Consider the following 14,420-nt stretch of genomic DNA (forward strand, 5'->3'; position numbering starts at 1 on the left):
CTGAAGATAATGAGAGTGGGATCACAGAGAAGGCAATATACTAGAAAGGATGAAAAGGGATCTCTTGTGAATGTAGAAGGGTTTGCTTTGGCAAGAAGAAGTGGTGAAGGTAGAGAAAGTGGTAAAAGGATGAAGAGAAAGGAGGGCTCTCAAGTGAATGGCCTCAATTGTTTTTAGTGACATATAAGACAAGTTTACTCCCCAGTCCTCTCTTTGCTCCTTACATACAATACTCCACTACTTCTTTCCATAGGCTGGCCCTTTCCCTTTCCATGGAATAGGTTCCATCTTCATCTCCACTTCAAGGCATTCCTCACTTCCTTCAATATTTAATTAAAACACCATCTTTACCTTGAGCTCTCCAACTAGCTAATGAATCTTCCCAGCCTAACAACCTGAAATTAATTACCACAAATTAATTTTTTATTTATCCTACATATATTTATTACTCTATATATTGATATATGTACCAGATGTCTTCCCCATTGTAAGCACCTCTGAAAATAAGAACTATTTCATTTCTGTCTTTGTATTCCCAACACCTTGTCCAGTTCTTAGTCCAGGTACCTAAGCAATGCTAGATCATTAGTTGGTTCCTTTCGTCCATAGTGAACAATATACAAAATGCCTTTCTTACAAAAAAAAAAAAAGTAAATGTACTTTTGCAAAGTTTTAAACAGAAGGATACGAGGCACAGCAAAAGGCTGGGCAAAAGCATGAAAAGCAGAGCCCCATGTAATCTGCCATGGTGCAATATAAGTATACACAAACCGCAACTTATATAGAAGTTCCCAAAGCTGCAAGAAAAGAACAGAAATGAAAAATTAGTAAGAAAGTCTTATTATCACAATTACTTGTAATTTAAGAAATTAAAAGAGACTATAATATCTTTCTTAACAGGAAATTGGCAGGTCTTTTGATATTTGAGTCAGCAGTTAGAAATTTTATGTCTTCTAAGACTTCAGTACATTTTTAAAAATAAGGATCATTATCCATGACCTATTTTATGGGTATGAATTTGACTTTGGTTCACTTTGATGCCTTTTAGTGGCACTGCAGTTAGGTGCCAAGGGGAATGGGGCTGGTAGAACTCTGTAGAAGAAGCAAAGTGCACAAATACTTTAGGAATCAGGCGATTCTTTTAAAATAACTAACTTATGTGGGTATTTTTCTCAGAATAACAAAAAGTATATTAATAGCAAATATTTTCATTAGCTCTTTGACTACAAACTCATATTCTACCACAACTCATATTCACAGCTGCTAAGGGTCCTGGTGGTACTGTGGATAAAGCATCTATCCTGGAGTCAGGAAGACTGGAGTTCAAATTCAGCCTCAGAAATTTCCTAGTTGTGTGATCCTGGGCAAGTCACTTAATCTGCCTCAACTTCCTCAACTGTAAAATGGAGATAATAATAGCACTTCTCATGGTTGTGGTGAGGACCAAATGTAAAGCACTTAGCACAATGTCTGGCAAGAAGCCCACATGCTATATAAATGTTAGTCATTATTATTAACATCATATTCATAGACCCGTTCTACCTAGTGACTATAGGTTAAGAAGATAATCTTCTTCAAACAAAAAAGGCATGATACTGGAACTGTGGATTTTTTGTTTGAATGTCTGTCCCCCTTTAACTTTATTTTCACACAGATGAGTAAGATAATGTCTAACTTTAATCTAAAGGATTACAATCTAAAATTTAATTTAAATGTTAAATTTAATCTAAAATTTACATTTTAGGAGCAGTCATATGCTCCTTCTGTTAATTCTCAGTATGTTAGAAATGCTTCTCTGTTCCACTGTTCATTTCTATTCTGATCATTTCCCTGTTCTTCAGGAGAGGAAATAAAAAGGATAAAACTCAAGAACAGTAGTTGATGTGGTAAAATCTCACATTGTGCAAACAACTCGAGAGGTAAAGTGCTGATGATCATAATAATGAAACTGGTAAACTTTCATAGCAACGGTGGTCAGATTAAGTAGAGGATAGAGAGCTATCTTCAAAGGCAAGAAAGACCTGAGAGTTTATGCTTCCTCTTTGACAAATAATGGCTGTGTGACCTTCAATCAGTTACTTAACTTCTCAGTGCTTTGGGCACATTCCTAAGATATAAGTTGCAGATGAGGGGCTAACTTACATTAGCAGAGGGAGTTTCTCACTTAGCATTGCTTATTAGAATGAAAACAGGTCCCCATCTCTGTCCCCCTTCTTTAGCACTTTTAAGAAGGGAAATGTTGAATTTCTTCTACAGTTTTATTGCTAACACTGCCCTCAACCTCAAATGACTATAAAGAAAAATAGCAAACAGATCACAATAACTTTCTAACTGTTCTCCTGCCTCCAGGATCTTCTACTATTCAGATTCATTCTACATTCTGTGACTGATCTGCCCAAAATGTAACTTTCATCTTCTCACTTACCTTAAGAATCTAAGGTATCAACGTCTATCTGGTTTTCAAGGCCTTCTATAATCAAGAACCCTCTACTTATCCAACCTTGATTACAACTCTTCTCCAAACCATAATGATGTGTTTCAACACGACTGACTCCCTCTCTTCCCACCTTATACACTGCACTCATTTCTGCGTATATGTTTTTGCTTACTCTTCTTGCCTGTCCTTGCCTACCTCACCTCCAAAGCAATTTGGACTATCCAATCATCTTTTCTCTCTGTGCATAAATACCCCTTACTCTTCAGGGCCTAATTCAAGTTCTGCCTCTTTTAGTAAGCCTTTTTGGATTACTCTAGACCAAACTATTTTTTTCTTTTCTAAAATTCTTCTGCATTTATTAGTAAATATCACAGTTCAGCATTTAGAGAAGAACATAATCTCCCTAGCAGGGACTATACCTTACATTTTTCTTCTACCTTTAACACTGAGAAAACCAATTTGTTGCTGGGAAGTAGGGTCAAGCCAAATTTTGAGTATTCCTTTGTAATTTTCATTTTCTAAAGCTGAGGACAAAACTTTCAATGCTGAGTTACCTTGTTGAAGAATATGGACATGAAGAAGAGATCTAATAACATTGTCTCTGACAAAGCCTCATAGTCAAATTTGAAAAAGAGCACAGTGAAGATGACGGTGACATACTGACAAGTTGGGCTGCTGAAAGAGGAACGTAGCAACTTCAAACCAGCAATGGTGATCATTAAAGCACCTAACCTATAATAGAATAAAAGCAAAATCCATCAGCTGCTGACTATGTGACAAATCTGATAAATGCAAACTAATTACCACTCTTAAAATGCTTAATTTACTTGGCTTTTAACTTCTGGATGAAATACAAATGATTTTCTCTTGGTTAATTCAAATGATATTCTTGGATTTTACATGTTATGAAATTTCCTAGTCCACTTAGGTCAAATCCTAAAGCAGCCTAACTACTAAAAAATATTAAGCAACATGCAGAGCTTTTCATTCATTCAATTCATTCAAAATAAACTTTCATTAAGTATCTACAATGTGCTAGATACTGTTAGGAAAAGAATTCTAGAAAGAGTGAATTTCAGGCATAGGAAATGGCCTTTATGGATGCACAGAGATGGAAGAAGGAACACTAAGTTCAAGGAACAACTTATGGTCCAGTTTGGCTGGAATGTAGTACAGATGAATACAGCAGCATTGCAGCACTGTAAAGTCACACTAGGATAGGATAGAGAAACCAGACTGTGGAACTAGAATTGCAATGCTGAGCTGAAGTCTATTGTTTAATACAGAGGCAATAATTTTTGAGCAGCAGAATGACACGGACAGACTTCTACCTTAGAAAGATCATTTTTGTCAGCTGCAATGGCTTAGAGAAGGAAGCGATAAAGGACAAAGAAGTCAGTTAGGAGGCAAATAGTCCAGGCTAGAAGTGCTAAGGGCCTAAACTGGGCTAGTGGCAGTATGAATAGAAAAAAGAGGGGATAGGTTGGAGGGAGGGTATCTGTAAATTTTTTTTAAAGGGAGAAAAAATGTTTCAAGAATAATAACCAACAGTAGTGGTTTGCTCATTTGGAACATTTATTTTTAAAAACAATTATAGTGCTATAAGGAGAACAGTAAGGCTATCTGGATCAGGAAGTGAAAAGCAGAATTGAAAAAGGAAGAAAAACAAAGCCATTTTTAAAAACTTTTAAGCTATGATGGTATCTAGCACACAATAGGAAATCAGTAAGTATTTGTTTACTTGTTACTTCAAAATTTTACCTACAACAGATCTTGATAGGGCAGTCTAGTATTAAAAGACTTTTATACTTACTCAGTATCCAGTTTCTTAGGACTAGCAATAGTCTTTGCACTGCTACTCAGCTCATTAAGAACAATCAATGGGTAGATAACATTCTTCTCCACAAAAATAAGCCATACATGAAGTTTCTCAAACCACATAATATGGGCTGCATCTAACAGGGTAACAAAAGGATATCTGTCATTTTGGAAGTATAGATAATTTGGTCACTGGATAAGAAAGGGAAATTTACACTATTCAAACAGCAATTCAAGGTTAATGCAAACAAAATACATATGAAATTCAGTAATTCATACTTAATTCATTATCAGCTTTTTAAGTGATCTGTGAAATCAACAACTGGTACCTACAAGATTAAAGTTTATTATTAAAGGTTATATTATTATTAAAGATTATAGCCCACTTTCTTCATTGAAGTTTAATTTTGATTAACTTATCCCAAGTCAGAAGGTAAAGCTAGAGTTTTGAAGGCTACACTAGCACAATGTAAACCTTTGAGGTTACATTGGAAAAGTTTCAGGGAATGTGCCCAGAGACAGACAGATATTATGTCTATTTAGCACCAGCCTATTTAAGGTAGGAAAGGTACACCAATGCATACATCACACCCACCTATTCTGAAGAAGAGGGAAAATTTTACCAAAAGAACAATAAATGGAAAAATAAATTCAAGGTCTGTAAAGACCAATGTCTGATCACCTGGTGAAGAACTAGCTTTGGCCATAGAGTAGGGCACTGGGAAGTTGTGATCTGCTTTATTAAGGGAATACTAGCATACCTAAAATCAAAGATCTAACAGAAGTAATTAATTCAAGTCAATTACAAATCAAATTATACTTTTAAGATTTTTGTGAATTTAATTCATTATACCCACTAAAGATATAAAAAGTCATGAGGTTTTTGTGCTGCTATGATTAATATTCATAAGAAATTACTTTAACTTTCACAGATTTTTACCAAAAAGAAAATGACCCACATTTGCTTCCTAATTGTACCCAGATATATGTAAGCAGACATGCATGTATATGTGGAAAAGACACTTCAGCACCTGAAGTATTGCTCTGAAAATGGTGTAGGATTCCACATATCTTCAAAAACCACTATTCACAATGCAACTATTTTCAAATGTCTCAAACATTTGTTTCATTGAAGAAAATTTCCAAGGCAAAATGAATTTTAATCTGAAATGCCTAAGTTAATGAAAATGTCACTATGTTTTAATAAGCTCTTGAGTGTGTGAAATATTTTCATTCTATTGTTTGATTCAATAGCATTTTCTAAAAGATAAAAAACACCAATTTTGACTACAGTTTTTTTAACAAGTCAACAAAATAAGTACAGTTAGTGTGATAAAATATCACAGCCAGGAAAATTACCATTAAAAATTAAGCACTGTAAAGTGCTATCAATATAATGTTGCTACTAAGATGATAAACTAAAAAAAAGCATGCTAAGTGAGAAGTTTTCAGAAAGCAACAAATGTCCCCTCAAAAGCTTAAGAGTCAGAAAGTTATGTGGTTAACAATAGTCCTTTTTAAAAACATATTTCCCCATTAGTCATGTTGTGAAAGAAGAATCAGAACAAAATGGGAAAACGAGAAAGGGAAAAAAAAAGAAAACAGTATGCTTCCATCTGCAATCAGACTCCACAGCTCTTTTGCTGGATGTGGACAGCATTTTCCATCTTGAGTCTTTTGGAACTGTCATAGATGACTGCACTGCTGAGAAGAGCTAAAACTATCAAAGTTGGTCATCGTACATTGTTGCTGTTATTGTATACGTTCTCCTGGTTCTGTTCACTTCATTCAGTATCAGTTCATGTAAATCTTTCCAGGTTTTTCTGAAGTCTGCCTGCTCATCATTTCTTATGGCACAATAGTATTCCATTATATTCATATACCACAACTTGCTCAGCCATTCTCCAGTTGATGGGCATCCCCTCAAATTCCAATTCTTGGCCACCACAAAAAGAGCTGCTACAAATATATTTGTACATATGGGTCCTTTTCCATTTTTATTATTTTTCTCCAAGTTTCAGGATGTTTAGGAACAAAAGTGATAATGCATGACAAACATTCTGAAAATTAGACAACTATGTAACTATATGCTATTAATACTATAAGTAAAAGTTCTCAACAAAAACTGCTCACCTTCTGAACATGAAGTGCACGATAGATAAGCACACTGCTGTTTGTATGTGATCACCGTGATGGTGGTGAACTATCTTCTGTAGGATATTTGCTTTTGAATTATTTTTCTAGGAATGGTGATGATGTGCACCATGTTAGACACCATGGTAAATGTTATGAAATGGATGGACAATGTTACTCATGGCAGAGAGCTGATGCTCTGGGCAAAACTAGCCAACGTGAAAAGAGATTAAATCTGGGGTAATGGTCCAATTAACTTAGTCAACTTAGCTAAGAATTCAAGACTACTAAATCTTTGAAAATATAAGGGCCCCAACTGAATAGAATTTGCAATGCCTGATTCCTGGAAAGATAATTAGCTTCCAAACAATGAGTAATTTGCTCTCTAGAAAAGTTTGTTGACTATAGAATTACACCAAAGGAAATCAGGTAGGTGGTAAAATGATTTTCACAACTAATTGTAAAGCTGAATGGCATTTTTTTTCAATTAAAAATGAATGTGTTAATAATACTACTTACTTCGAACTTCAAATTGGTAATATTCCTTGGTTTTCAACAGTGGGTGAGAGAAACAGTGCCAAGGTAGCTGCTTCCGGACCTGAGGCAGCATGTAATGTGTTAAAAAGCCTACTGAGCCCACCAAGGTATAGAGAACATACTTCAGGGCAGGCTAAAGAAAAAGCAAAGTTGAAAAAAAAGAAATAAGTAAATACTTTTGAGACAAAGACTAAATTCACAATTAACTTGTCATTTCTTTTAATTTGATTTCCCATATAACAAAGATGATACAAATACAGGCTTGGTAATAGACTATTATTAGGTCAACTCTAGCCTTACTATTTCTTTCTTTTTTTTTTTTTTTAGTTCAAATCATTTATGGAAGTAAAAGATAAGCCAATATACCATGAATATTTACAATCAATATGGCTTCCTTTGGGGTGAAAAAAATAGTGTCTTCAAGTATTGCTGATATGGCTAGGAGAGAAAACTGGGGGTAAATGGTGCTATTCTATCAACATGTTCTGTGGCTTTCAGAGTCATTTATTAAATTACTTTGACCCTCAAAGTTGTTGTCAGCTAGCAATAGAGAGATGATACTTTTAAATAACCAGACCAAGTGGACATATCCTGCTGCATGCTGCTGAAGGAAGTAACACAATCCTACTGACAGAGTCCACCAAAAATTTCTATTTTCTAACTCATTTGGGTTCTCAAAAATCCTTGTATTTCTAACTGAATCTCTATTACACTCTCCTACAGGAGCTGTTCCAATCATTCTCTTCTCTCCTAAAGCTTCCTTCTCTATCTCTCAGCAGAGGACCTCACTTCTTACTTTACTAAGAAAATAGAAGACAGACATTTCATCTCCTATCCCATATTTTTAAACTTTTCATAATATCATCTTGCATTCTTTCCTTTGCTATTCTCATTAATGAAGATGTGGCCCTTCTGTTTGCCAAGATCCTCTTTTCTACTTATGTGTTTGATTTCATTCATTTCAGTTTCTTCTAGAAGCTTGTGTTTTTGTTGATTTCCTCTCTACATAATTTTCAATTTCTCAACATGCAATGGTTCCTTTTCTACCACTCACTAACATACCCAAACTTTTGCCAGTCTTAAAAAACCCTCACTGCACTCCACCTTAAGTCACTGCTCTGTATCTCTTTTTCTTCTTCCTGACAAATTACTAGGAAGAGCCCCCCTTTCCTCATGCTCATTCACTTCTCAAACCCTTGTAATCTGGATCCAAAGCTCACAATATCATTCAAATAGCTCTCTAAGGTTATAAATAGTCTCTTAAATGCAAAATCTATTGGGAGCTTCCTTAAGTAATTTACACTGGCAACAAGTCTCCCTTCTTAGGCACTCTTCTTAATAGTTTACTGTGACTGTTCTCTCTTCTATGTTTCCTCCTGCATGTCTAATTGGCTCCTTCTAGGTCTCTTTTACTGGATTCTCATCCATATCCCACACCCAAACCCTGGTATCCCCAAAGGTTCTGTCCTAGGCTTCTTTTTATATTTCAATACAGCTTTTTCTGGATGACATTATCACATCTCATGGATGCAATTTTCACCTCTTTATGGTGCATCCCAGAATTAGATACCTAGCCTTGGTATTGCTCTTGAACACTATTCATGATATATCTCAAACTAAATGTCCTCATGGCATCTGAAATCCAAAACACTGAAAATGGAATTAATCTTTCTTCCTAAATTAATATCCAACCACAAAGTTTTTTAGTATTATTGAAAACACTACTATCCTTTTAACCTAGGGACAATTCCTCAGTCCTTCTCTCCCTTTCACTCCTCCAATAACTCAGTTGTCAACTCTTGCCAATTCACATTCCACATTTTTTTGCATCTACTACCTTTAATCATTCAAAAGGTGTAACACTAGTTCAGGTTTCCATTATAAATCACATGGAATAACTGAAAAAGACTAATTGGTCTCCCTGCACCTAGTCTCGTACATTTCTAATTTAGCCTCCACATAGCTGAAAAAATAACATTTCTAAAGTACAAGTTTGACCACATCACCCTCCTGCTCCTCTACCTTCTGTGGCTTCCTACTACTACCAAGAAAAGACTCAAACTCCTGTGGCATTTAAAAATCTCCACAGATTATCAGATTTCTTTCACATAACTCCTTTTTACATACTCCAAATTCCAATCAGACTTGACTAATTGCTATTTTCTCAACTCAGCATTCTATCTCCTATACCTGTATGTTTGCACAGGCTGTCGGTCTCCCATGCCTAGAACATATTGTTTCCCCATCTCCACCTAAAAGAATTCCTCTCTTCCTTCAAGGCTCATCTTGTACCACATACTATAGGAAGCAATACCTAAAAGCCCGTAGTTTTATGCTCTCTCCCTTCTCAAGTAATCATGTATTTCTTATCTATCTGTATCTCCTCAATTAAAGAAAAATTCATTGAGGGTCTGTTTTATCTTCGTATCCCTTGTGCTTTGCATATGGTAGATGCTTAATAATTGCTTATTAGATTGGATTAGATTAGGCATGAAGAAGACTTTTCTTTTATCTGCTGAACTGTTGAACATGTTACTAATTCATATAGATATATGTTTAGAAATAGGCTTGTGAGAATGTGTAGGCATATATACACATATATGGTTACATTCAAATGAAATCAAATGTCAGTCTACACATTCAGACTAAAAATTGGATATGTATACAACTTCCTCTTTAAGTAACTACTGCAATATAACAAGGAAATATTACAAATCAAATCAAATCAGAAATGAATCAACAATAAGAAGTTAGTACGGTTTCTTTTTCAAGAGAAAGATTAATACTTTACCTGTAAAACTGTGAACACTGTGCTTACATGAATTGCAAAATACAGCACACCAATCACTATGCAAACTATGAGGTCAGATTGTAACCGTTCACTCTATAGAATAAAATAGAAACATTAAAATGAATTAATCTGAATTTTAAAAATGCTTGCTTTCCTACATAATCGCAGTCAAAACCATGAAATTTAGGGATTTTTGCATGGTTACTTTCCTCTATTCTAATTTCTTCCTCATTCACAATAATTACAGCAAATAAACCTTTTCCTTCAACCATTTTGGTTTAGTTTTTAAAACACAAATGAAAAAAATGGAGAAGTTAATGACTTATTCAGTTTTTCATGTTTACCAACAGACCTAACAAATAAATGAAAACTTTGTGAAATAGAGATTCTTTCCACTTAGATCAGGTATTTTCTTTCTCCATAGGGGAAAAAAAGAGAGAGAGTACATTGCATAAGCCTAGTATTTATTTCTAAAAATGCCACTACAGAGCAAAAGGAAAAATAATGAAGCTGGTCCACAGCAGGCACTGAACAATTCTTTTCTACTTTATAGGCTGAACTTGTATGTGCTTTCTGGATAGTTACTATTCTAACTGTGCAAAAATGCAGCAAAGTGTGAGGAAAAATGTAGGCAATAAGGCTATGGAACTCAAAGACTAAAAACATGAAAAGTACACAGATAAAAAATAACATAAATGAATGCATGCTATAAGGAGGATCAGGTACCCTACATATAAGGTATTATTATACTGATGATAACCAAAAAAAATATGATAGAGACATGGAGTTAATACGGTGACAGAAGATTTCCACAATTCAGATGTGTCTAGTGGGAGAGCTTTTGTATATTAATTTTCTTGCCATAAATTCAATGACATTACTTGTACTTACTGCTATCTGAAATTAGTAACTATGAAAAAGATCCATATTCTCACTACATTCTCACCTAAAAATAAATGTTTAAATTATAATTCCTGATGCCGTTTCAACAATCTGTCTCTTGGGCTGAAATTCAATTCATCAAGCATCTATTAGAACACTCCATTTGAGGCAGCTAATATCACCAACCAATCAGAGAAGACTGCCCTTTCTCCCCTTTCTCATATGTGGAGGATATATGTATTCGTCACTAGGCGTATTAATAAAGAATATTTGTTTAATTTTATGGATATTTATTAGGGTTACACTGGTGGAGCCCTGAATGAGGGAACTACTTTAGGCCTTTAGCAATGTAGTAAAAAAGAGCTTTGTAGCAAAACTATGGGAATTATGTGAATGCCATAGTTTTTTTTTAAAAAAGTACTCATATTTCCTTTATTAGCCTTCTGAAAACATTAGGGATTTTACTCTACCTACTTTCCACATTAGAAGGTGCTTAGGTGTTGTATGATAAAGGTAGATCTGAAGTCTGATTTTATGTACTATATATAAATATATATTATTCAGAGCTGAGTAAATAATTCTTATTTTTACCCTGTTCTTTCTGTGTTGTCAACACTAATGCTTACATTTTTCTGACTTGATTTCTAAATGAAGCTGCTGTTTCCAAAGTTACCATTGATTTCTTAATCACCAAATTTGATGGTCTATTCTCAATATTCACCCTTCTTAATCTCCTGGCATCATCTGATACCGCTGACTACACTCTCCACTTTGATACTCTTTCATTTTTCTCCTCCTGAGTGCTCGTCTTTGGCCTCCTGTGTTCATTCATTATCTCTATCTATCTTACCCCCTATATGTGGATATTGGCCTCTTTTATTCTCTCTACTCTCCCTCTCTTAGTGAGCCTGTGAGTCTGCTACTCCTGGTTCACTATTAGAAGTCTCAGGATGCAGCTGTGTCCCATAAATTCTCTCATGGGTTTAATTATCATCTCTGTGCAAGATGACTTCCACATCTGTATATCCAGCCCCAGGTTCTCTCGTGAGTTCTAGTCACACATTTCCAACTGATAACATCCTGAAGGCATCTCAGAATGAACATGTGAAGGGTTTTAATGAAATATTAAAGATCTTCTCTATACATTTATAGGCCTACATGAATACATATGTTGCTCTTTCTACTTGATACAGGGGCTAAGTTCCCAGGACTAAAAAAGTCACCTTGCCCTGGTTCCCAGGACTAAAAGTTCAACCTGCCCTTGGCCGATTCCTCTTCTTGGAAGTGTGGGCTCTTCTAGGAACAAGCAGAATCCATCCTATGTCCTTTTGAACACAGACATTTTGCCATACTGATCATGGATTTTTTGTTCCTTTGGACTCTAGCCCAGTCCAGAACTACAATACATCCAGTGCTGTTAGTTACCATAAAATACATAAGGCTCTAGTTACAAGTCAATTAACTGGTCCAATGCCTTGTTTGTCTAAACTGGATATAACCTGTAGATCTCCCTACTCTTCAGAGTTCACCTGCCTAGGTACTTTTCCCGATCTGGACTTTGGAGGTTGAACTGAGACTCTCCAGCTGCATGAGTCAGATGTAGGTGTTCCTCTAATTTGGTGACATATGTAAATATATCTATTATTATGTTAGGCTTTATCTTTATATGCATATTTCTCTATTTCTTTAATCCTGCTTTATACTATCTTTGTGTACGAAATAAATGCTATACTGATTCTAATCTTATGTAAGCACATTCATTATACTATGCAATCTATCCTGAAAATAGTTAAAGCAGCTGCATGTATCTCCTTAATGATACAACATGTTTGAAGCAGAACTCATTGCCTTTCCTGCCAAAGTCATCTTTCTTCCAAACTCTCCTTACATCTGTCAAATGTGCCACCATCCTTCCAGTTAATGAAGGTTTGCAACCTTTGCATTAATCGACTTTTCATTTTCCTTTATTCCAAACATCCAATCAATTATCATATCTTGTCATTTTTGCCTCAACAACATCTCTCACATCTATTCCCTTTATTCTACTCATAACACCCCCGCTTTAGTTGAGGCCCATATTACTTCTAACATATATAAAATAGCCTCTTAATTGGTTTTCTTATCTCAAGTCTCTCCACTCTCCAATCCATCCCAAGCTAAGCTGCCAAAGCAACTTTCTTAAAGTGTAAGCCTGAATATGTCACTTCCCTCCTCAATAAATCCTAATGGCTTCCTATTGCCAGTAGAATCAAATAACAGCTATTGTAGTTGGCTTTTCAAGACTCTATAACAACTTATTGCCAATTGAATGATTCCAATTTATATTCCTTCTCAGAGTGCAATCCCTTCTCATGTTTACTTCTTAAGAGTCCCCTTGTTTCCTTCAAAATCAAGCCTTTCCAGATTCCCTTTAGCTGTTTCTGACCCCACCCTACCACTGTCCAAAAAGCATTTACCTTGTATTTATTTCGTAGATTTGCTTATGTATATGTTGTCTCCCCAGAAAGAATGTAAACTCTTTGAAGGCAGAGACAATTTCATTTTCATCTTTGTATCCCCAGTGATACACACAAAGTAGGCCATAATCAAGGTTTGTTATTGATAGATTCTGAAAATACAATATGTGGAAGCTCTTTTCCACTCAATTCATCTGCCTTTCCCTCTAAAATTTCCAAATAATCGAAACCTGTGCTGCTTATTCAATCTCACTGCCTATTTCTATCCACAAAAAAACTTCCACTCTAGTCAGATTTTATACATATGCTACATGTGTTCATGTCTCATCTCCAATCTTATCTCATTCTATCCTACATACTGCTACCAGATGAACCTTCTACATGCCCAACAGGAAGGACATCACCCCTTACTCAGAAAATTCTATAGTTCCCTATTGCTTAAAGTTAGCATTCAAGCTGGTCATTCTTGGCTACTCATTCTACAATTTAGCTTCAACCCACCTGGGGGGTAGCTAGAAAAGCAATACAGTTTGGAGAGACTTCAGTTCAAATAACATTGGAAAACTTATTTCATTTGAGTATCAATCAATTCATCTATAAAATGGGAATAATAATATTTTCACTGCGTACAGTAGGGATATTGTGGGTAGAATATTTTCAAAACTTCAAACTGTTCTTGGAAATAAAAGCTAATTACCTAAGAATGAGAAGACTGGAAAGTTAGGAAGATATCAGGCTGTAAAAGGCTTGGAGTGACAAAAGGCATTTATATCTGACCATGGAGGTAACAGAGGACCACTGGAATATACTGAAAAGAAAAGTAATGCCACTGTGAAAATTAATACTGATTTTGTATTTTATAATTAATTTCACTCAGTAATTGATTCTATTTAGTAACCTTATTCTGTATTTAATAAAAACTTCAGCCTCTTCAAAGTTCAGGTTTCCTCTTTCTCAGAGTTAGATGCCAAAAGTTCAGTTTCCCTATTGATCACTTTTGAAGAAATACTCTGAGCTAAAGTTTAAAAGTTCAATACTGTCATTAAACATTTTGATTCTAAAGGAATCTCAGCACCACTTGCAAATCACTTTCTGCCAAGGAAGCCTTGCTATTGCTCAACTTCAGCAGCTACTGAGAAACTCCAAGGCATTTGTGTATTTATCCTTGAGAGTGGACAAACTGATCTTGTCCCATCTTAGCCTCTTCCTTGGTCAATTAAAGGTGGTCTTATCTTATTGCCAGATGCCTGTTAGTCTGCTACTACTAGTTCACTATCAGAAGCCTCAGGATGCAGCTGGGTCACATAAATTCAAAAAGCATTCCTTTAAGACACAGTGAGGTTACCCTTATCCCAGGTGTGTATGC

The 14,420-nt window shown here is 35.3% G+C and overlaps 1 protein-coding gene across 6 annotated transcripts in view; it reads right to left on the reverse strand.

The window, feature by feature from the left end:
* PCNX1 (pecanex 1) overlaps positions 1-14,420 on the reverse strand; it is a 242,677-nt gene that overhangs the window by 61,270 nt on the left and 166,987 nt on the right. For all 6 annotated transcript variants that reach the window (XM_072629242.1, XM_072629241.1, XM_072629239.1 and 3 more), the window contains 5 exons: positions 9,717-9,809; positions 6,908-7,058; positions 4,251-4,392; positions 2,992-3,169; positions 689-797 (listed from right to left, as the gene is read on the reverse strand). In XM_072629242.1, coding sequence (XP_072485343.1) covers positions 689-797; positions 2,992-3,169; positions 4,251-4,392; positions 6,908-7,058; positions 9,717-9,809 — 673 coding nt within the window. The remainder of the gene's footprint in view (positions 1-688; positions 798-2,991; positions 3,170-4,250; positions 4,393-6,907; positions 7,059-9,716; positions 9,810-14,420) is intronic.

This window comes from Notamacropus eugenii, chromosome 1 (assembly GCF_028372415.1).
Source record: "Notamacropus eugenii isolate mMacEug1 chromosome 1, mMacEug1.pri_v2, whole genome shotgun sequence".
Lineage (NCBI taxonomy): Eukaryota > Metazoa > Chordata > Mammalia > Diprotodontia > Macropodidae > Notamacropus > Notamacropus eugenii.